General features: G+C 31.8%; 2 protein-coding genes across 2 annotated transcripts; one reads left to right on the top strand and one right to left on the bottom strand.

Annotated features, from left to right (window-relative positions):
• Window positions 1-5,615: 5,615 nt before the first annotated feature.
• PDX2 (pyridoxine biosynthesis 2) lies at window positions 5,616-15,650 on the top strand. The gene is made up of 7 exons (XM_028253687.2): window positions 5,616-7,663; window positions 7,817-7,944; window positions 10,135-10,222; window positions 10,362-10,435; window positions 10,909-11,100; window positions 15,050-15,147; window positions 15,229-15,650. Exons 1-7 carry the CDS (start codon window positions 7,612-7,614, stop codon window positions 15,353-15,355), a joined length of 759 nt encoding a protein of 252 aa, XP_028109488.1. The 5' UTR covers window positions 5,616-7,611; the 3' UTR covers window positions 15,356-15,650.
• On the bottom strand, window positions 15,594-23,069 carry LOC114308163 (beta-galactosidase 8). The gene is made up of 19 exons (XM_028253685.2): window positions 22,189-23,069; window positions 21,978-22,073; window positions 21,364-21,476; window positions 21,205-21,271; window positions 21,033-21,125; window positions 20,747-20,890; window positions 20,525-20,613; window positions 20,286-20,391; window positions 20,049-20,136; window positions 19,686-19,804; window positions 19,196-19,360; window positions 18,578-18,780; window positions 18,394-18,482; window positions 17,687-17,796; window positions 17,402-17,515; window positions 17,047-17,148; window positions 16,349-16,560; window positions 15,933-16,269; window positions 15,594-15,853 (listed from the first exon to the last, which is right to left on the bottom strand). Exons 1-19 carry the CDS (start codon window positions 22,363-22,365, stop codon window positions 15,746-15,748), a joined length of 2,532 nt encoding a protein of 843 aa, XP_028109486.2. The 5' UTR covers window positions 22,366-23,069; the 3' UTR covers window positions 15,594-15,745.
• Window positions 23,070-24,726: the final 1,657 nt, after the last annotated feature.

Below are 24,726 nucleotides of genomic sequence, written 5' to 3'. Positions count from 1 at the left end.
CAGTTTGAAAAATTGATCTTTGCAACGGTCAGATCACTATTCAACAGTTATTTGTTTGAATAGTGCGCGCACCTATTCACTTCAATTTGGTACCTGTTCGGGGTCAGGTTTTTGCCTATAAATTCAAACCATTTTCTACAGTCTTGGATACGAAAAAATCTGTCTGAATTTTATTTCTCTTGCTGTCCAGATTTTTCTATTTGCATTAATTCTTCATATTAGTTTTAGAATACGTTTTCAGAGAGTTAGAACACAAGTTTGGTTCGCCGTACAATTTGTTTTTGAGTGCTACTACAAATTAGTTAAGATCATTGTATCCTGGGAGATAGACGCCACTCAATCGTAAGCACCGTAGTGGGGCGAATCTGTCTTAAGGACAGAGTGTCACACACTCGACTTGGTCTTTTAATTTTTAATTCGGTTTGATAAATAAATTCAGTACGTTATTTATTTATTTGTTCGATTTTGTTTCAATTTATTTTATTTACACAGAAGATTGTTTCAACAGTGTTACCAGTCGTAACTACCAGGGATGCCCACGTCTGGAGTTATATACCCAAGTAGTGGCATCCATGGTTTGCCCCAAGGAAACGGTCTATTAGGGGTACGTAACCTCCCTGTGTGCCACCTGTACATCCACCCTTATTCCAAAACTGAATACCGAAAAAGATTCAAATAAGTCCCGTGCCATCTTAGGGTTTCGCGACACAATTTACGTGAGAATTCTCAAAACTGGGGCTCACCCTGAACAACCAGCATTAACTGTCAACCCTTAATTTCGTACACTCTTTAAAATCAAGACTCACTCTGAACAACTGGTATTAACCGTCAATTGTTAACTTTGTATATGCCGTTAATCATTTCAGTTAGTTTTGATATTAATCACAAATAATTTCAGTTTTTAATTACAAATAATGTTATACCGACTCATTAAAATTTTCAATATAAAAATATAACACATGTTACACAATAATAAAAAATTATACAAAATTTAGATAAACAACTTATTTAAACCATGATATAAAATAATAATTTAGATACAAAGAAAATAAACCATAATCACACACATACTTGGATTTTTAATCTACAATATTAGACTAGCAAAATATTAAATTTTAGTCCAAATAAACAATTGAAGAGATAATTTTCGATCCCTCCTGAATCTGCCAAAATTTTGAGAATGTATATCTCTCAAATAAAATTATAAATAAATTACTTATACAACTCTAAAATTCATATAAATCTACAAAATACTCAATAAACATGTTATGGTCATTTTTCAGAAAGCATTTTCCAAAAATAAATTATAAATAATTCTTAAAAATTCCAAATAAGTTTATGATACAGGTTTATCACATTTTCTTAAATTAATTCCATAGTTAAATTTATAAATCAATTCCATAATATAAAAATTTATTATGCAACTAGACTTCTCAAATTTCATTTTTTGTTTAGAAATTAGCAAATTTAGTTTAATAAAAGTTTTTAATGATTTTTCAAACACATATTAAAATCTGCTTATAGCTCCAGATTTGGTTAAAAATCTGTATAAATTTGTACAAAACTTAATAATTGTTTAAAAAATTCATGGATGAAGTAGACATCATTCTAAACAACTTTATAGAAAAAATCATCTCAAAATTTTGAGTATAAAATTGTCTAAAAATTTGTACAAATGTTCTGACAGATTCAAGGGCCAAATAAAATCTTCAATCATCTATTTAATAGTATAAACTACACATGCAAGCCTATTTCCATAATAATACTATGACTTTAAGACTATCAATATTTTCAAATATTGATATACACATCACAAAATTTATATACATAAATATAAAAATTTCTATCTATAAGTTAGTCATTTATCATATGAATATAATCTGAAAATTTCAACAATTAAAAAAAAAAAAAAGAGGGTTGAGATGGTTTTCTTACTTAGTTGTAGAATTGAAATGGAATAGTGAAGTGGTAGGAAAATATGCAACCTTAATCTCTTCCTCTCTTTCTCCTTCTACTACCTAGCTGTTCACCGAAATCTTTTTTTTGCCTCTTATCTCCTCACTGATCCGGAGGGGTATTATGCATATGTATATATATAATCAAGCTGAGCCTTCTCTCTCTCTCTCTCTCTCTTTTCATTCTATGTAACCAAATCTTCAATTTCCAAAGGCTATGTTCTATACCACTGTGCATGCAACCAAGTGGCAATGCTGCCACTTGAAATCTGCCGAATATATATATATTTTTGTGTGTATTTATGTGAGTTTCTTATAATTGATACACTAAGATTTTTAACTAAGGTATTTAGTAAGAATAATTATCACGTTGAATCCTTATTAAAATAATTTATAAACAATAAATATTGAACATCCACTAAATTATTATTTTTTTATAATATCTTTGTTAGTAATTGAATTTGGTTAATTTAAAACTAACCTATACACTAATATATTTCAGATAAACTCTAAATAAAATTAATTAATTAATTATTATTATTATTATTTTTATTTTTAGGATAATTAAATGCGGGTTTTCACAAAATAAATCAATCATACTTGCATAATCTAATTTTTTTGCAAAATCATTTTCAATGGATAACAATGCTAATTATTTTAAAGGGTCCTTTCAAATTTTTAATGAGTCAATTTATTTTAAATTAGTTTGAGCCTTTCTTAATTTTTTTTTGGACTTAAAACATATCTAATATATTATACTAAACTATAATAAGAGGGGGTCCTTTTTTGGTTATATTGTCAATGGATAGCAATGTTAATTTTTTTAAATGGGCCTTTCAATTTTTGAATGGATCAATTTATTTTAAGTTAGTTTAGGCCTTCTTCAATTTTTTTTTTACTTAAAACATACTTAATATATTATACTAAATTATAATAAGAGGAACCCTTTTTTGGGTCTATTTTGAGGGGATCTAGACTATGGCCTGGTGGGCCTATGCCCAGGGTCAGCCCTGGTAGGCAAGGCCCACTGTCACATCATTAGTACTGCTATTAAAACATCACTTTTAATGCTCTCAACTATTTTTCTTCTCAACCACAAGATTATGTCATCCAACTTTTAACTTGTGATTACCCATCAAAAGTATAACTTGTTGCTTATTTATCTCAAATCATAAGGAAAAAAAAAAGCTTACGATATACGTTATTTAAATGGTGTGTACTATATATATTTTGTAATTATAAAAAAAATTATATAATTTTATATTTTTTAAGTTATAACTAATCAAACACAATATATATATATATATAATCAAATATTTTAAAATAATATTATAATTAAAAAAAATAATCATAATTAAAAAGAAAAATAATATAACTAATGGTGCATATGATATGAGATATTTATAATAGAATCTCCCAAATCATAAGATTATGTCATCACACTCACGAATAATCATAATTTGTGTATGATGTTGTAGCATTTCCTAAAATATAAATGAAGTATTAGTGTAATTTACCTTTTCATATATATATATTTTTAAGAACGTAATTATTTCAAGTGGACATTCCAACTTGACTATTATAACTAATGATTCATTCAGTGTGTTTGGTGGGGATTACCTACAAGTAACTTAAAATTTATTTTAATTTGGGGGTTATATCAGATTATTTGGTTCTACTTATAAATTATTGGTGATAAATAGTTTATATAAACTGCAAAAATTAATTTTTAAAAGTTAGGAGAGAGATGTTTTTAATTTTTATGTTTTAACTTAAAATAATCTCCAACTAATTGTGAGTTCACGATGGGAAGATAATTGTTAAAATTTTATGATAGTCCACTATAATTTATCATTTTATGGGCATTTAAAAAAATGGGAACCTTTATATATAAGATATCCAAATTAAAAAAAATGTATAAGTTTTTTATAATTTTTTTTACTATTGTCATGACCCGCCCCCCATACTTAAAGGTTAAGTATCGTGATGACCAGTAACTGGAGTTACTTATGGCCAATTCTTGAACAAATTAATAAACGCAAGTGGAAATAATATTTAAGTGAGGGTACAAAAATAATTATTTCTCACTTAAATATTATATCCGTTCGCGTTTATTAATTTGTTCAAGAATTGGCCGTAAGTAACTCCAGTTACTATCCATCACGATACTTAATCATTTGGTATGGGGAGCAGGTCGTGACAAGTGGTATAAGAGCCTAGGTTTTTAAAGTTTTTATAAAAATATCGGAGCATAAGACACATGCACAAATAGGATGGGGGAAGCGTTGAACTAGATTACAAGTTATATTTAAATTAAATATTTATGTAACAACAATCGTGGTATATATAATTATGGTATTTTAGTAAATTTTGTAATTAAGATGAGTTATTTGTTACTTTATATAAAATTATATATATCTTACATATATATGTTGAATAATTTGAAGAAAAAAAATTATGAACAGGTATACTAAATCTTAAAAAAAAAAAAAAAAATCATTTAACTTTTTGGAAGTGGGTTCAAATCTCTAATATTTCAAAATTTATAAAAAAATATTGATTTTGAAACTATTTCTCATCAATGGAAAGTTCATATCAAATTCTTTCAACTCTTGCATATGATTCTGTCATTATATTCTCATTTTATTTTTATCAAAAATAAAACCAGTGAAAAGTTTTTTGAATCACCCATTATTTTTCATTTTGGCTCAAAAATGTTTTGACAAATAAATAGTGATTTGTTTTGGTAATTTTTTTTGAGATAATATTTTATATCAGATTAATCATTAAATATATATTTATCAAGGTGCATAGCGGATAGTTTACACATATAAAAAATTTCGAGAACGAAATTTTTAAAAGGAGAGAAGATTGTAATAAGTCAAATTTTTAATTATTCTTTAAATTTCATACTAATATTATTTAATCACAATTAAAAAAAAATATACGATTTATAATGTGTGAGTCAAGGTTAATTAAAAGAAATTTGAGGTGGAAATAATAAATAAATAAATATAGATATACATATATATGCAATGCCTTGTCACCACCCTAGTACATAGGGTGTTGAAAATGTACATGTAGCTTAGTAAAATCATCATATCAAATGGGACACGGGGAAACAGGCAACAATGCCACCTGTGGGACAGGTGACTAAGCTTGAAACAACAATGATTCATCCCATTAAAAACATCACCACTAATAGCACTAATGCATTAAAAAAGTAAAAAAAAAAAAAAAATACAACTCCAAGACCAAAACATCACATCATTAATGACGGAACCCACTGCCACCTAATTAGTGGGAGCACTAATTAGTGCTCCCAAGCATTTTTCAGCTTGAAATTGCCATGAGGCAAAAGCTAATGAAGTCTCACCAACTATGCCTCTGTTTGGCAAGTTGATTTTCAGGCTTTTTTGGCTATTTTAGTCACAAAAAACAAAATAGGTTATTTTAGCCATAACAAACAAAACATCACATCCAACCTATAATCATTACATTCTTCTCTCACAAAAAAAGTCAAAAAAGCCAAAAAGCCAAAAAGCCCTTCCCAAACCAAGCTTTTTAGCCCAGGTTAAAATAGCCAAAAAAGTCAAAAAAACCAAAAAGCCAACCTACTTCCCAAACCAAGCCTATAAATAGGTTGCTGGTTTGAGAAACGAAAAACATAAATTATGGTGCGGTAGATTGGTGGCAGAAAATTAATAATAAATGAGTTATATTATATTTTGAGTTATTATAATATATTTTACGTATGTTTTGAGTTATTATAATTTATTTTATGTAATTTATATTTTATAAATGATATTAATATTTTGATTAAGTAAATTATTTTCTGATATCTATTTGCTTAAATTGAAACATATAAATATGTTTGTTTAAATTTTAGAAAGTATTTGACAATAATATTGTAAATAATTATTTTTTTGTAAGTACTACCGCAGGAGTCCCATATCTTGGGAGACTTAAATAATCATTGACACCTGTTTGACCACTTTGTGGTCCTCTGTTTGTCATAGATCTATTGACCAATGTTCTAATTGTCATTCTGGTGACTCTTGTTCTATTTTGTTCTGTATCGTGGTTATGATTATTTGCTTATATGATTTCCGTATTCTACTTCTGTTAATTTAAAATTAATTATGTATTTCAGTTACCAAACTAATTTCTGTTTAGCCCTATAAGTATCTATGGTAAATTTTATATCCTTATGCTCTTAGTACAATATTTCTCACTCTGTCATGTGCTTATAGTTGTTTACCACTTTTAGGCGACATGTCAGGGTCAGTGCGTGGGGTAGGCACAAAGTACTTCGTAGATATAGTTCAGTTTTGACAATTTAATTAAATAAGAGTTTTAATGATTATTTTGGTACTCTCACTTAAATATTACTTCTACTCGTGTTTATTAATTTGTTTAAGAATTGACCGTAGATAACTTTAATTACTGACTATCACAATACTTAACTCTTGGATACGGGGAGCTGGTCCTGACAATTATACTTTCATATGCTTTTGTTTGGTATATTTTTCACACAAATATTGCCAATTGAATAAAAGAAAAGAAAACTAAAAATAAGAATGTAAAAGGGAAATTTGCATTTAAATGAGAATATTTTAAATGGCGATATTATAGGTGCATGAAATTTTTTTGATACATTACTTCAAAATCGGTTGAAATTCTGATTTTCCATATGTTTTCATATATTTTAGTTTTAAAATTTTATACACCAATATAAATTGAATAAATTAAAATAATATATTTAAATATTTTTATACATTAACCACTTGAATATTAAAAGATAAGCAATCAATATAATACAGTTATTGTGATGAGTAAATAAATAAAAGGGGAAAAAGCCATTTATAGAGCAAATTTAATTTTTTTCATTTATTCCAATATGAAAAATTCTTCAAGTTTTATAAAGCATTTTAAAATATCATATACGATTAGCTCTTTTATACAAAATCAACAAAATCATACCATCACTTAACAAATAAAGCCAAAAAATTCAATTGGATATTAAACTTTATCTTAACACAGGTCAAATTAAACCATCACATCTCAGAAAAATTGCTAGTAGATCTTGGGACGTCATGTGATCACACACCACATTAATCACAATTCATCATAGGTTATCATATTCTCCAATCACCCAACAATACAAATTTATAGATTTCATCATTTCATTAATCACAATCTAAGACCAATAACTTCTCCGCACCCCATTGTACTTGTAAAAAAATATATGGCCTATTTGGAGAATTGAATTTTTAGTTAAAAATTCATTATAAGTTATAACATCATCATCTTTATTTTTTTATAAATATTTAAAAAAAAAATTAAAAATCAATTAAAATAACCCATGTTTTCGAGTTATTTGTATTTAAATATAATTTTGCCAATTTAGAAGATTTTTTTTAAAAAAATTCCATTTAAAAAATTGGTGGGTCCAAAAAGTTCCAGCATCACGGCCGCCAACCATTTCATTGTTCGGCATCACTGATGCAAGGTCAAGCACGGGTCTTGCGAAAGCAAACGAAAGGGCCTGCGGGTTTAGTTATTCGATTGTGTTTGTGTGTCTAATCAAATTGAATTTGAATCGAATAGGGTTACTCATTCACAAGGCTGTGGTTGTTGAATTGAAGCAACAACAATGGCCGTTGGTGTCCTCGCTTTACAGGGATCTTTCAACGAACACATCGCAGGTCACCTCTCTCTCTCACTCTCTCACTCTCTCTCTTCAATACATACATACATGTTTAAAGATATACGTATACATGTTTGTTTGTATGTATATGCCTTGCTCGTAATGGTTTCGTACAAGGACTTGAATCTTATGTTTGTGTGTTTTGGGGCAGTGCTTAGAAGACTGGGTGTGAAGGGTGTGGAGATAAGGAAGCCAGAACAGCTCCAGAGCGTGACCTCTCTCATCATCCCCGGAGGAGAGAGCACCACCATGGCCAAGCTTGCTGAGTATCATAATCTGGTACCCTCTCGCTCTCTCTCTCATACATATATTTATAATACTCATTAGTATTTTATCTCTGTCTCTATAATTTCAATTATCCATCTTTAATTTTAGATTTTATGTGAATTTGGTCTAATTAATAATGCATTTTTGAAGGAAAATCGGCATTTAGTGGAACGATAAATTATAACACATGCGGCTCATGTGTCCATTTTTTATAAAAAAAAATAAAATAAGTTTAATCAATTGTACTAAATTGAGATAAAATCATAAATTTAGTGTTAAATTGAGTCAATTAAAATTGTAGGGATTAAAGTGACACAAAAATCAAAGTATGGGACTATCGGCATAATTTGTCCTAGAATATACATATCTTTGCCCTAGAATATACATATCTTTGCTTCGTATCACGCTCTCAGCTGTATAAATTAATCCACGAAAAATGTTTGGGGGCCCTAATTCTGTGGCTCAAATGGCCAAAACGACGTCGTTTTGGCCATTTTGATGTTGTTTTGTACTCAAAACGACGTCGTTTTGGCCATTTGAGCCACATTTGAGCCACAGAATTTGGGCCCTCTACCATTGCTCTTAATCCACTGGGCCAACTATTAATCACAATCTCTGTTTTTTTCAGTCATAATCAACAATTTGTGATAGTAATAAATAAAAAAATTTCAAATGTTGATTAGGAGTTTTTTGAGCAAAATAAATAATAATAATAATAATGAAGTTTATAATGTGTACTTTTACAATTGATCGGATAAGTTTTCATGTTTTGGAAGCTTTGGATGATTGTATCATTCTGATTAGTCATCTGGTTGCACAACCGAATCTTCACAATATTTATAGTTGAAAATGCCCTCTTAAGAGCAGGGGTTACAACTTGCAACCAATAAGAAGTCAGAACCTATGTTACCTAGAATGCGAATTGCTCCAGTATATGAAACGGAAATGGGAACGTAATACACTACATACTCTAAAATGTGGTACAATAATAGTAGATTTATATATATTACACTTAAGAATTTAAGGTATTTTTAGAGTAATTTTTTTTAACTATTAGATATCCAAATTATTTATTTATTTATTTTTTTCATGCAGCAAATCATTTCTATGAAAATGATAACTCATTTTTGATATTTTTGTCTTATCAAAACTTAACTTATCTTAAATTTTAGTTTATATATTTGATTTTTTTCTCCTAAGTTAACATTCAAAGAAATATATTGGAAAAAACTTGGATAGCATCGGATCACTAAATTTATCATTTTGGAACGAAAGTGTACCATGCTTTGGAACGTACGTACCAATATGTAAAGCGCTAGGGTATTAGTGTTTTTTGATAACATATGTCAGAAGCAAGTAAACTAATGGAAATATTTGGTCTTTTTGAATCTTCATAATTTTTTTTTGGCTAGATCACTAGTTCCATTAGCATTGAGAAATCACCACTACAGCGCATAGCAACAATATAAGTATTAAGATGATCATGAAGTAGCATGAACTCCATTGAATAAATATGAAAGTCAGTGAGATGGATCAATTTTTTATTGTTAAAACTAGAGAATGAGTTAGAGGTACTCTAACATGCCACACAAAGAAGCAACTTAGTGTTCGCCGTAGTGAAACAAGCATTTAGTTTTTGAATTTGCTATTTGTGACAATGTGCACATTGTGCAATAACTTACACGATAGTAATGTTAGATTGCCATTTCATGAGCCTTACAGTTTCTTCGTTCTTGAGCTATAAATATATAATCTATATTGGGAAGTGGGAACATCAAATCCATGTTTTCTCACAAAAAAGGAAACATAATAAAGTACAAGGATTTATGTGATTTAAAATAGTAAAATAAAAGGGCTTTGAGAAAAAGAAAGCTACAATAAAGGGAGAAAGAAAGAGAACAAAAATCTGAATTCTATGTCTTCTTTTTTATTCACTGATCTTAGCCATATCATGCTAAGATCACTGATCTTAGCCAAAGAAAGAGAACAATAAAGCTACAATAGATGAATACTTCACTGATCTTAGCCAGATCATTTGTTTTGGGCCCAGATGAATGGAGGTTTTTATTCTTAGGCCACATAAAATGACTTGTCAATTTTTTATTTATTTATTTTTTCATTTTGTCCCCTCAGACTTTGGGCAACCAAAGTCCGTCATTATTTTCACTGTCATCATTACTTTAATTTCCTCAATACTTGCAGTTTCCTTCTTTGCGTGAGTTTGTTAAAATGGGGAAGCCTGTTTGGGGCACCTGTGCAGGGCTTATCTTCTTGGCAAACAAAGCTTCGGGTGGGTTTTTGTTTTACTATTTTCTCCTAGCGTTACACTGATTTATCAGTGATGTAATTCCATTTTTAAACAAGATTTGTTTCTATTATTGACATTTTGGAAACAAAAGCATATAATATCATTTTGTGTCTCTTTTTAGGCCAGAAAACTGGTGGGCAAGAACTAGTTGGGGGCCTTGATTGTACTGTTCACCGGAACTTCTTTGGCAGTCAGGTAATTCTTATCATTTTCCATCCTTGAGTATCATGTTTATGAAGGATGCAAAATGACAATAAGCAGTGAATGGAATGCATGTTTAAAAACACATGCTAAGTTGACACAGTTAGAAGTCAGATTTGACAAATTCAAAAATTGAAAATTTAGGCTAAAATTTAATTTTTAAAGCATAGTGCTGTGCAGTTTAATTCACTGGATATTTTAGATCTACAACTACCTCTGTAAACTAGTTCATGCACCTGAAGTCTTAATTAGCAATTTGACATTGCATTTTTTTCACTCTGTAGCTTCATGTCAGCACAAAAATAATGTAATCATTATGCATTTCATGAAATCAAAGCTGCACTAGGAGCGAATTTATTTTATTAGTCTACTATAGTGATGACAAGGTAGTTGATTTTTTTTAAGTAGATGCATACTTTTTCTGAACCAATTTTATCATTTCTAAATTAAAAATAATAATAATACAGATTCAGAGTTTTGAGGCAGAGCTTCTAGTACCTTCTATTGCGGCTAAAGAAGGTGGCCCTCCAACTTTTCGAGGGGTTTTTATCAGAGCTCCTGCAATCCTCGAAGTGGGACCCGATGTTGAAGTGCTGGCTGATATTCTTGTACCATCTAACAAAACAGTTGATCCAAATTCTACTCTTGATAGCCAAGAGGTTTGCACCTATTAGCCCTTTTTTTTATTTTTCTTTATTCTTTTTTAAATATCATTTATTATTAAGTGTATGACTGCAATATTTAATGTTAAATTGATTATGCTATTCAATTTAGACATATTCTCCTACACAATTGTTTACTTGGAGTATATTTGTGCTATTCCTGTTACAGTATTGTACAGGCAGTATTTTGATGGTTTTGCTGTGCCTGCATTTGCTTATTTCTTGTTACATGTCATAACTTGTTTATATGGTCAATAATGTTTAATTGTATGCAAGTAACAATTATCTACTTATGTAATTAAAGTTTGATGTTAAGAAGTGGTTGCCCTGTTGAACTTGCAGCCAAGCGAGGGGTTGTATTTTTTTTGTTTTCTTAAATTTGTGTATTCTCAAAAATGATTTCTCTTTTTATCTTTATTTGTGATATTATGTTAAATTTAAAAGAATGTAAAAGCTTTGAAAGATTTATGGACAACCTGGAGTGATCCAGTGATTGTTATGGTACAGTGCATCTGATTTCTGGATCAGTATAAGCTATTTTTTTAATGTTGAGTCAGTTTCTCTTCTTTAAATTACGGAAGTTAAAAAATTACGTCCTTACCATTTTGAATGGTACTTTCTATTTACAGTTAGTAACCTTCTAAATATAGTTTGACAAAGTGAAAGCTCAGGACTAAAATTTTCTTACTGACTTTAGATCAATTGCTGGATTCCTTTTTTATCCCCCATGTAACAAATAATCTATCATTATGTTAGGTTTCAATTAAAAAGAAAACTGAATGGCTAAAAGTGCATGCTAACCCAAGAACCTATAAGCATAAGATCTGCTCTTAGATCTAAGACTTTTTGGAGGGTTAATGACCAGATAAGTTTGGGATCTCTGGATATATATTTGGTTGAAGTTGAACTGATTAGGACATGTAACAGTGGACTCAACATTTAACCAACTTCTTTATTTTTTCAGATAGATAAAGTTTGGGATCTCTGGATACATATTTGGTCGAAGTTGAACTGATTAGGACATGTAGCGGTGGACTCAACATTTAACCAACTTCTTTATTTTTTCAGATTTATCTTTTTTTCTGCCCATTATTTTGTTTGTTTACAATAATCATATTATTATTATCATTATTGTTAATTATCACAATTGGTAGTTAATACCTATTTTTTGATCAACACCGCCGTTAATGTTGTGAAATAGTTTGGCATACATTGTTGGGCCCATATTTTAATAGCTAAAGTTTTTGGGATAATTGGTGATCAAATATGGTATTAGAGCTTCGGTTCCAGGAAGTCTTGTAATCTGCGTTTGTGCCCCTATTATTCCCCCGTTTAGTTATATTTGTTAGCCTCTCCATGTGCAAGGCAATCACACATGAGGTGTGTGTGTGTTAGATTTATAGTTGCACTCATTTCCTAATAACTTGAGCTTTTGGGACAACTAGTGGTCTTACAAATCTTATTATTAGAGTTGTTAATTTTAGTGTTATTATTGCAATTATTGTATTTCTCCACTGCAAAAGGCTACATTTTAAGTAGTGTTTATTGTCACTCGTAAGGGAGAAATCTAAGGAAATGTTTAAGGATTTTATTCTCAAGGGGCTACTTCTATGTACTCATAATTATAAACTTAGACCTGGACTTGGCAGACCATGTAACGATTAGGTAGGAACTGCTAAGTTCTTGGTTTGCAAACACCAGCTTCTCAGACGGGCTGACCTCACCACTGGAGTTCATTAGCATGGTGTGAGAAAAAGGAAATGATAAGATTTTTTGATCATCAAATTTAGTAAAGGGGAAGAGAAAATTTGGGCATTCTATCTGCAATCATCCCTTTTTAACCTTGAGTTTGACCGTACATTAGGGGGAAAATAATTTCCCTTTTGACTTATCCAAGAAGATAAGGCCTAGTGCTCACGTGTGGAACACTGAAATCTAATATTGGGAAATGATTCCAGGTAGTAATCACTCACTCATTTGTTATCAAGGTTTTTTAGGAGTTGAGTTTATGTGTTACTGTCTATGTGAAGAAAATGAAATATCTGAAAATATGTCAAATAAACTTAAAACATTTGTAACTTGTGCTTGTGTAGAGCACATGATGTGAAAAATCCACTATGTACTGGTCTGTTCTATATGTGCTGGATGGTTTACTCACTGTGGGGCAATCAACATCAGCAATTGATGAAATTGATAGCTAACAATTTTAGTTTACGAGCAGGAAATTATGAGTTGCAATACATTTACACGTTAGTTTTGAGTGTTCTGGAAGGTAGAATTGATTGTGCTGTGATGGAATTAATTAAGAAAAAAGAGAAAAAGTTAGATTCAAATAGTTTACATCTTATTTTCAGTTTTGTGCAGCAGTCAATGAAGTAAGGTAAGTAAGGTATTCCTGGTCAATTTTAAGCTAGGGAACTATGTTCTAAAAAAAGAGAGCTGATTACACGAACTTGATTTGGCCTTATAGTGAATTTTGAGGCAATTTTTACGGAATGTCTGGTACCTTAATTTTCTGTCTATAAAGTTGTCTTCACGCCATACAACATTATTATTCAATGTCCAACATAATTTATATTTTATGTGGAAATTTAGAAATTAACTTGAATGGTTTTGGAAAATATCAATTTTTGGTTTCCCAATCAAATGAATATTTTATTGATCGTCAGATGGATTAGAGAAAAGAGTTGTTTTTTTTATTCTAAAAATTTAATCATAAATTACTATCTATGTTATTCTGAAAGCAGCCAAACTTCATATTGTTCTATTTTTTATGATTAGTTTAATTTTTTTAATATCGGTTAATCAACTACACTATCTTCCTTATGAAAATGTTTTAGAGCTCTAAAACATGAGCTGTAAAACAGCTCGAATGAGCTGGATCCCACAATGATGTGATGTTTGTGCTAGCTTTTTTGTTTTTTTTCCCATTGCTACCTCAGTAGAGCTCATTTTAGAGCTCTCTATCATTACCCCTTTCTGATAGATTGTGCACATCACTGAAAAGATGATCTTTCTGGTCACAATCACAATGATCTGTTCCTCGGGGTCTTGATTAAGAATTTTGATAGAGTTTGTTATTGTGCATCTACTTATTTTTCTTGTATACTGAGGCATTGTTTTTTGTTATTCTCCTGGAGATGGTATATGTTGGTGGCATCACTCCTTACGGATTTAGATAGCAGTTTCTGTTATCATTCATGATTTTGCTTCTTAAAATACGAGTTGCTTCTTAAAATACACTCATATACAAGAAGTGAGCCCGTAGTTAGCAAAGGGAGTTTACTTAGGACTGCTTGTGGTTAGTTTTTATGATTGAAATGAGTGAAAAATATCTAAGATTTTAAGGGTTTGTAGTGTTTGGAGAATAAAGTGTTCGTGAAACAATAATTTTTCAGCTTTAGTGATATTTTGCAAGCCAAGGTGCTACTAGGGTTGAGGAACTATGATGCTTGAGGCTTATATAGGGACTAATACAGATCTAGTTTTGTGGTTTTAGAGGCTAACAGTGTAGAAAAATTTACAAGGGGAAAAAGCCTATGCATTACGCTCAGATTTCATTGGTATCATACCTAGTGTTGGAATCGCATCGTGCCTATATCTATATACTAGCTTTAATTTAATGAATTTAAACTACAGAGGAAGGCCTTTTGGGGCTCTTTTTGTCATACATTATCAAAATGAGTCGGGGGCCAAAAATGTTGATTAAATTGAGGCCGCCACATTAGACACTGTCCAAGTCACTTTTTTGTAAGAATTATTGTTTACAAATACTAAATTATCTAGTTAAAGAAAACCCTTAATCAGACCAGTCACCAAAAATAATAATATGTGATTCAAAATAACCATACTCAATTTTTGTGCCCTTTTGAAACCGGGGACACCGGGGACTTTCTGATATCAGGTCACGTATTTTTTCACAGCACAAATTGTTTCTATGTTTCAGGAAAGTACTGGTACGGCAGATAAAGTGATCGTTGCTGTGAAGCAAGGAAACTTGCTAGGGACTGCCTTTCATCCGGAATTGACGGCAGACACACGATGGTATATAATATATATTTACTGTTCGTTATCATATAGTTATCATATAATTTTATACGAGGTTTTAAACATTTGCTTGTGCAGGCATAGTTACTTTTTGAAGATGGTTGGTGAGGTCGTAGAAGGAGCCTCAAGTAGCAGCATTGTTGCAGTTGGAGAAGAGTTCAGCTTTTACCAACAACCCAAAATTGATCTTCCTATATTTCAATAGTATCAATGGTATAACAAATGAGTAAAAGAACTGCTGATTTGTCTCGTCTCGTCTCTTTTCTTTTCTTTTCTCTTTAACCCCTGTTTTATACTTGCATTTGTGATGGAAGATGTGTGATATAATGTCGAGGTGAGTTTATGTTTGTTAGGGTTTCTTTTCTATTAGTGGGATAGTTTTAACGCAGATATCAATTCTGCTGACCAGATGATGTATATAATGTTGGAAGTTAATTGTTCTCTTTTTCTTAAGATTTTAAGTAATTATATATATATATTGTTTCAAATTTATTAACCAATTAAAATGTTTATTTGATTTTACATTTACCTGGGGACACAGCTTTGGTTGGACCCCAGACAACACAATGCTACATTGCAAGAATCAAAGATCACTTCATGTGCAGAAAGCTTCTACAGCTAAACTCTTGGTCACTCCAACACACGGGTTGCCAAACGTGTCAATCGACACTCCAATGTTGCAACTCTTCGATCCAATACAGGCCTACAAAAAAATTGTGCTCTTTAAGTGAAATTCGATAATCAAAATGATTCAAAGAGAGATAAACAGAACTCCGGTGCACCTTCTGTATGATGGAAAGAGCCCCACTGCTGCTACACTGGCCGTGGCTAAAACTTCCACAAGTACCATGAGGAGTTCCAAAGCTTGCAAACTTGATTGAAGAAATGATCTGATTAGGAAAAGGGCATTCAAGTGATAGCATAGGTCCGGATTTCTTTCCTGTCATTTGATCTGTACTCCACATGTCCACGGGTTGTGGGTGAGACTCTGAAACGTGAGAGCACAAACTTCCAATCTGTTTCGTAGCAAAAGATAATTGTGTTGGATCGCCACCCATTTCCTCAAACAGCACTAGGGTGTTCCCACTAGATTGTAACCATGAACGAGGCACATGGTACCTACAAGATCAATAAGATCAAAACTGAGATCACATTAGAACTACAATAAGTTGTTTTAGACAAAAAGTCTGAAACTTACAGTTGTTGAGATGGTTTGCCACAATTCTTGAGGCATTTGTTTGAATTGTAAGGGCCTCTGTAATTGCAGGAGTTGGTGCAACCACCGCTTGGAGCGTTATTAGTTGGCCAATAACGCCCGATGCTTTGCCCGTTCACCCATGCCTCTCCCTTTCCCATCCCTGTGAAGTCTAGTGCGATTGGATTATTGCCAGATGGCGCATCAAAATTTGTCTGAATAACAAAGCAAGAGAGAGTAAGCTTGGATAAAGACTAAAGATACAATTGAACCCAACTTGCAAAGTAGTTTCCAAGTAAACAACCACTTTTGGCTATTATTATATTGCCTAAATAGAAACCAAAATGATGCCATTTATTTACCAAAATCCAGGACCAACACAATTTTCAAGTTTAAATAAAAAGATCTTGACATGGTTAAACAGTTCTTGAACAACTTGCAGTCGAATATATTCAGAGTCTTGTGTTCTGTTGCATGAAATCCATAAATACAACTACCAAGAGAAGTAATTTGCTCTGAAAATGATCTATTATGTATTAGAACATGATATAGCAATATGAAGGTGTATGTCCCATAAGCATAAAATCAAGTACTTATTATTTTTTGAGACTACAATCCAAGTCATTGATATCCCATCCCTACAACAATGAATCCCTCAATTTGGCTAAATTGTAAGCAAAAAAGAAAGAACATAATATTACCTTGTACCAAATCAAGGGTTGGTTCTTGGGTAAAGTGGGTTTTGATACCCAATCTGAAGAACCTCCACCTGAGAGGCCTAATTCTTCGCCTTTCAGTCCAGTCTGCACCAAAAGAGACAAAATGAGAGTGAAAAGCTGAATGTTACTGCATTTAATTCTTCGATCAAATCAAACTTGTAGCATTACAAAGCCGAAAATATGTCAGGTCATATACTCTAATCAATTAGAAATAACAACAAAAATTTGTTGCACTAAAAATGACATTTCAATTTGCCAGTTCAATTTCCAGTTTCTATTGAATTACTATTTAGGAATTGAATATAAGAGGATATTGTGAAAATCAAAACAAACTTACCTGATATGTCCACTTCCGTGAGGATAGATCAATGGTAGATCCATTATTTAGACCTTTCAGTTTCACTGGTCCAGTAACCCCAGCACCCCATGTGTCAAAGAATGCTCCATAGTTCTGGACAATGTTAATAGGGTTCTGTTAGATAAAAATTACTTTCCAGTAATATTTAGACTGTCTAAACTAATCCTCCTCATGGTAGCACCATTTAAGAATATAATCTACATTCTAGATAACAATCTCATTTTTGATGAATGCTAACATAAATCTAAATCAGGAAGGTCAAACCTGAAGTCCAACTGTCAAACTCAAGAGATCGATTCTATTCTTTCCAGGGACGAGTGTAATGGGAACCTCAATGGCAACCTTAGCATTGCCTCTGTTCCCTTCGCCACTCCCTACAATGAACCATTTGACTTTTTAGGCACTATAGACAGAGAAATTAAAACTATAATGTTCAAGCAAACATTTATTCATTTGGCAGCCTTACAAAATTTATATCTTGGTGAATATGGTTTATCTAATAAGCATTTCAAATGGTTCAAAGGACATTTTTAATGAAGCAAAGGAGAACCCATAATATGTGAGTGTGCCTTTTTGTGCGAATTATGCAAAAGATTAAGTTTATGCCCAATTCACCCCTCCCAGAACCCCCATCAAATTGGGACTAAACTGAGTGTAGTTTTTTTAAAAAATAAAACAATGTCTGGACAACTTATGGTATACGCAAAAGAGATAAATCTCCATCACAATTATGCCACATAGTGATGAATCAAAATAAGATGCCAATTTATCTGTATCTCTTGCAGGGTAGTCAAATAAGTCTATGCCTCCACAATAATTGATGGGGTATAAGTCAGTAGAAGACACAAAGAAGAAACATCAAATATAACCTCCAAAAGAGATAAAAACAGAAAAGAAACAATTGTTTTAAAAAAAAAAAAAACACCGTCCAATAAACTCATGTCGTTGCAACATCTTTTAGTACCCATTACCTGCAAGTTTCCCGTTAATAAAAGCATGAAGGACATGGCCAAGTGATTCCACATGAAGAACTGTTTGGGACCCATCTTGACTGTTAGTGCTGCAAAAGTATCCAGGAATTGTTATTAAGATATCAAATGTATCAAAGCCATTGGATTCAGATCACAAATTTTTAAAACAAAAGGTTTTTAATACCTTACTGAATACCAAAGATAGTCACTTTTGTCAGCTGTAGTATTTATTTGCTCTGCTAACCCAAGTTGCATAAATGCATTGTTACTTGAGATACCAACTGGTTCATTAAACCAACTCCAGCCTGACAGGAATGCTTTAGAAGCACCAACATTATCGTTCAATGATTGACGCGTGAATTGTGGAATTGTAGCCACAGAATTAATCTGTCACATAAAAATAACACAAATTAGCTTATCTTGTTATTGGAATAAAGAGAAATTCATATTTTATAGCCCCATATTTATTAAAAGGGAAATTTGGTTGTTAATTTTTTTAAAATAAAGAGAACATAAGTTAGCTGTTATGGTATGAAATGGAGTTCCATGAAGATACTGCATCATCTGATTGTAGCTCTTTATACAAATGCAATAAATATGGATAAAAAAGCAAACCTTCATCACACACTGTTTTACTCGAGCTAATAATAAAAAATAAAAGAAAATGAAACCCCTCTTCAAAAACATGCTGATGTAATTTAAAACCAATAGGTATATTAAAAGGAAAAGGCTTGTTGCAAACAGAGTTCTTGTGTAGTAGCACGGTAAAATGTAAGACATAATTTGAGCAAATGAGGCAAACCTTTGCAGTATTTAGCACTACATTTTTGCAGTCGGGTAAGATGCTCACAGACCATGCTGGTAAATTATATGAATTGCCATTGAAATTCACAGTTGCATCAGATTGGGTATCCACATTGGCAAGAAAAGCAGCACATAAACCTGACCCAGTTTTATATACACCTGCCTGAAATGGGGAACATCCCTTTTTAAGAACAACAAATTCTATTCATAAAGTATACAGCATGAATTATAAAAAAAAATTTTGTTGACCAACATCATTTCTTTTTCCTTAATATAGGCAATGATTTTTGAATCCTGCCAGTCACTCGCTTCATGGAAGCTCCGGAGTTATCACTGGGTGCAAGACAATTTCAAACCATCTACCATGATACACACAAGCATTTTTGTTTTTATTTTGGGTTTGGTTAGATTGCTGAAGAACCACAGTCAATCACAGAGGAGAAAGTTCCCTGAGAAACCGGTTAAGGACTAGAGAATTATAGGTATACCTCCAAATTTGGACCAAGGGAAGTAATTGTTGGACCAGTGGCAACCATTGCTGGTTCACAAAGTTTTATGGCTTTATGCACATCTTTTAGGTGGCCCCACTTAGGTTGTCTAAGAAGTCCTGCAACATTGGGGGAAAATTTTTAAAAGCCTTTTATAGATGGAAGACTGACTTCAACTATTAAAAACATAAAAGAAGAAAAGCCTCAATTATGGGTTGATATATGTATCTTTCAGATTATAAAACAACAACATTCTATCAACATCTAACACTTCTAGATTGCAGCATTTCATAAACTGGAGTATTAGTTTGGTTGCTTATGGGATGCAAATCATTTATTATTGATAGAGGGAGAAAATCATACCATACTCATCAATTGGAGCATCATAATCATAACTTGTAGCAATGAAAGGTCCACCAGTGGTCCGGCCAAAGTTAGTCCCACCATGGTACTGGTAAAGCAATCAAAACATATTTAATATATAAGCTTGCATTCTGATTAATTTAAACCAGATTCAAAGCAGACTGTGAATCATAAGTATCAGGCAATTGTCATAAAAACTGGTAACAAGTATAATAGCTTTCAAGAAAATAGAATTACCATATAATAATTTTGGAAGGTTCCCCCTCGCTGGAAGAATCGTGCTACAGCAAAAGCAATGTCTTCCACAGGTCTGTATGGCACAGCACCGCCAAACGAAAGAAACCTAACATTCCAGATAGCCGTAATGGTTGAAAACATAGAAGCATTAAAAGAAAAGAAAGCTGAATGTTGATAAGATTAACTTCTGATCCAAACAACCAACATACTGTGAGAGGCTAAGATGCCAGACATCTTACCATCCAGTCCAATTCTCAGTCCACATTTTTGGTTTATTGGCAGAATTGGGGGTGAATTGGTCGCAATAAAACCCATTGCAAGTGTTGATCTGTACGCAGTCAAAAGAACATGTAAGCTGGTAAAAACATGTAGTCATATTTCAAAAGCATTAAAGATCAAGTTCTGTAAAAGTTAGGTTTTGATGTTAACAAGCCACACAAATATATTGGAATGAAACTCACAATAGGATCGGGTGCATCTGCTTGCTGGCACATCACCCAGGGCACTCCTGTATCCAAAGATGTAGCCATGCTTGCTGCCCAATTAATGTAAGTTTTGGCAGCCGATCCATAAGCCGAATCAATGTTCCCATATTCGTTTTCAATCTATCGCAAAATTTAATCATTACCCTCCTATTAGAACCCTCAATCATCACAAAGTCAAATTCTTATGAACAACAATTATCAAGATATAGCCACACACCACCCACAAACATAGAATGCTACATAAATATGGCAAGAAACTAACCTGAGATAAGATAATGGGTCCACCTTGGGATGCATAGAGATTTTCTTGCTTCATCATGTCAACAATCTTCGCCGTAAATCGCTTCATTTCCGCCTAAAACAAAAGGTATTCAGATGATTATACACTGCCCAGAATCTTAAATTTTAACTGAGAACAGAGTGAGAAGGAAAACCTTGAATGGCTCATTATCAGTTCGGAACTCAATCCCAGGTATGAAATGCAGCCAAAGAGGAAATCCACTGTTTAGAAATACAAAAGAAAATGTGTCAATATAGTTATATACACAAAGAAAAGATTTTTGTTTGAACAAAACTGTAATTATAATCTTTACCCATAGTTCCATTCAGCGCAGACATAAGGACCGATTCGAATGTGAACATATAACCCAGCTGCCGCAACCAATTTGACAAATTTAACTAAATCTTTTCCTCCTTCAAAATCATACTACAAGAATATAAATAAAGTCAGTTCTTATTTGCACACCCTCCGAGTTCAATATAGACATTGACAAAAAAAAAATAAAAAATAAAAAAATTAAACGGAAGAGATAAACAAATGCTCTGTTTGGCTGGTGAGAAAATTGAATAAAAGATATTTACGTTTTGAATAGCGGACTTTCCACATTAATTTTGTTACGTTTTTTGAATCAGTTTCTCAAAAAAATTTAAAAATTAGTTTGGTGAAAAAAAAAAGAAAAAAAGAAAATCATTATTTTAATATTCAGTAGCTTCTCATATTTTTAGGACCAAAACAATTTTAGAAATATTCTTTTTTTAGTGTTTATTTTTATCAAATTAATTTTCAGAAACAAATTCTGAAATCTCAAACTAAAGAAGAACATATACATGGATTTTTTTTTTGAGTATGCGTTTTTTTTATTTTTATTTTAGGGAACCAAACAGAGGCCAGTGGCGAGAAACACTCCAATCCAATGCGAAATAAGACCTGGTTTCGAACTGGTTCATGCAAGTTCCAGAAAACGTAGGTCTCGATTACATCTAATCCACCGTCTTTCGATTTCTGAATGAGGTCCGGCCACATCTGCATCAATTATAGTATATATATACACATTTAGTGTGAGAACCAGCAAAAGTTCTAGAGAGAGAAAATTCAAAAACAGAGAGAGAGAGAGAGAGAGAGAGAGAGAGAGAGAGACGTCGGGAGTGCTGCGAGGATAGTGAATTGAGCCGGAGATCAAGACCCTGCGGTTGCCGTCAATCACCAAAGCTCGTTGATCGTATGTGACATTGGCGCCAAACGTCGTCGTAACAAGAACACCAAGCACCAAGAACGAAACAATCAAAAGCAGCTCTGTTCGTCTCATGCTCATCATGATAGCAATGAGAAATGTTGCTGCTGTGACTGTTTTTTAAGTAAGTGTTTTCGTAAAACACTTTCTTAGAAGGATTACTTTGCTTTGCTTTGGATGATTCCTTTCCTGTTGCTTAACCGTTTTTCTGTTCCGCTTATGGTGGTAATGGCGGCAATGAGAAATGAAGGAATTTTGTGAGACTGTTTTTAAAAAGTGTTTTTGGAAAACAGTTTCTTGAAAGCATTACTTTACTTTACTGTACTTTGCTTTGGGTGATCTCATTGTTGTTGCTTAGCCGGTTTGTAAAAGACGAAGAAGAGAAGATAAAAAAGAATCGTAATGCGGGAAAATAAGAGGAAAAGCTATCCTACGCCGGAGACGACACGCTTCCTCTATCCAGTTGCTTGGTTTGGTCTTGTTCTTTTCTTATTGTGTCCTCAGGACCTCATCTACTACTACCTGTGCTGTTTCCTACCGCCACCACCACTAATAACACGGGCAAGATTTTCTGTTCTCAAATATTTCATTCTTTTATCTCAAATCACTCATAATTATTAAATTATATAAAAATTTTAAAATTTCAAAACATATTTAATAATTATAAGTAATTTAAGAAAAAAAATAAAAATAAAATAAAACTATTTAAAGACAAGAGATGCTTGGGCTAATAACACCCCCACCGACGCTGTCTTCATTCACTTCACTTCACTTCTCACATGTGGGACTCCTGCTTCACCCACCTTTCTTCAAAATTATTAATAAGTGGATCCTACAAGTTTGTTGTCTATCACAAATGATTCATCATTTAAAAAAAATTTAAAATTTTATAAGAAAAATAATGTTTAGTTTAAATTCATTGTAAGAAAGTTGAATCTAAGTAGTTAGGTCTCGTTTGGTAAATACATATTTTAGTTAAAATGTTAAAAAGTCAAAATATATTATCACATCACTCTTTCTATTTTTTTTACATATTTCTTTGTAAAAAACTAACAAGCTACAAAAACAGTATGTTTTCAAATGAGGTTTTATTACTCTTTTAAAGTAGAGTCATAAACAGAAGAAGATATATATATATATATATATATCAAATCATTGTGAATTTATAAAAATATTTTCAAATGAATGATAAACTTTATATATATTAAACTATAATCACTCAGCAATTATTTTTTAAAATAACCATTGAACTGTGATTCCCCCTGTTCGAAAAATTACAAAACTCAAATTTCCACATTTTCGTCTTTATCAAGAGATAGATGTGAATAAGATTTAGGGGTTGTTTGGAGTGTTTTAAATAAGTGTATTTTTTATTTTTTTAGACTAAAAAATCAAGGAAGAAAATATAGATATTTGGATTAACTTTCGACTTTTTTATAAAAAAATATGTATTAAAATATTATATAAATAAATGTGTCGGAGAAGATAATTAATGAATCAGTACGGTTGGGCAGTGCCTTGGCTGAAAAGTATATGGGAAAAGATTGCTTACTTTTCGGCCTTTGATTGGATGGTATTGTTCGGCTCGTGAGGGCCCATCACGGGTCCCGTTTTTCTAATCGGAACCGTGTGATGTGTAAAATCGTCGAGTACTATATTCTTATTAAAAATCACGTTCATTGAATATCGATAACTATCTGATCGTGTTAGTTTTTTTTTTTTCACATGTTAATTATAACATCATCTATTTTTTATACAAAACTGATTTGATCCTATAGTTAATGATATCCGATAGACGTGATTTTTTACATACATATAGTACTCAACGGGTTATACACATTAAACGGTTCTGATTAGAAAAAGAGATCCGTGGTGGCCCCCATGGGCCCAACTTTACCATCCAATATACACATAGGCTGCTGTAGACGTGATTGGTATTTAATATTAGGGCAAATTACATATACCTCCCTTGAGGTTTGGTTAAATTACAGATACTCTCTTGAGGTTTCGAAAATTACATCTCGCCTCTTAAGGTTTGTATTTTCATAACAATTTACTCTTGAGGTTTAAATTTCATAACAAATTACCTCCTAATTTGTTATGCAAATATAACATTCAGGGAGGAATTTGTAATTTTTCAAACCTCAGAGGGTATTCGTAATTTACCTAAACCTCGAGGGGTACGTGTAATTTGCCCTTAATATTATGTTTATTTATTTTTTTATATATATATATTTTTGTAAATAGTGATAACTTTTTAATTTTTTTGATAATTTTTTAACTTTTTGATTTTTTTTTGAGTTGCAAACTTGGCCTTAAGGGTTGTTTGGGATGACCTAAATAAGTGTACTTTTTCTCTTTTTATGAAAAAATGTGCAGAAAAATAAAGAAATAATGTGATAAAAAATAAATAAATAAAAAAATAAATTATTTTATAGTAGCCAA

Source organism: Camellia sinensis, chromosome 12, assembly GCF_055761805.1.
Source record: "Camellia sinensis isolate YWXY chromosome 12, ASM5576180v1, whole genome shotgun sequence".
NCBI classification, from domain to species: domain Eukaryota; kingdom Viridiplantae; phylum Streptophyta; class Magnoliopsida; order Ericales; family Theaceae; genus Camellia; species Camellia sinensis.
This window is presented reverse-complemented; position numbering and strand designations above follow the sequence as displayed.

Bases quoted from the DNA above. Each gene is read 5' to 3' on its own strand.
- PDX2 (XM_028253687.2), top strand. From the start codon at position 7,612: ATGGCCGTTGGTGTCCTCGCTTTACAGGGATCTTTCAACGAACACATC. The intron at 10,223-10,361 runs GTGGGTTTTTGT...GTCTCTTTTTAG, and splicing joins CTTGGCAAACAAAGCTTCGG to GCCAGAAAACTGGTGGGCAA. The intron at 11,101-15,049 runs GTTTGCACCTAT...TCTATGTTTCAG, and splicing joins CTACTCTTGATAGCCAAGAG to GAAAGTACTGGTACGGCAGA.
- LOC114308163 (XM_028253685.2), bottom strand. From the start codon at position 22,365: ATGATGAGCATGAGACGAACAGAGCTGCTTTTGATTGTTTCGTTCTTG. The intron at 18,483-18,577 runs GTATTAAAAACC...ATACTTTTGCAG, and splicing joins TATCTTTGGTATTCAGTAAG to CACTAACAGTCAAGATGGGT. The intron at 17,516-17,686 runs GTTTGACCTTCC...AACATTGTCCAG, and splicing joins GTTTGACAGTTGGACTTCAG to AACTATGGAGCATTCTTTGA.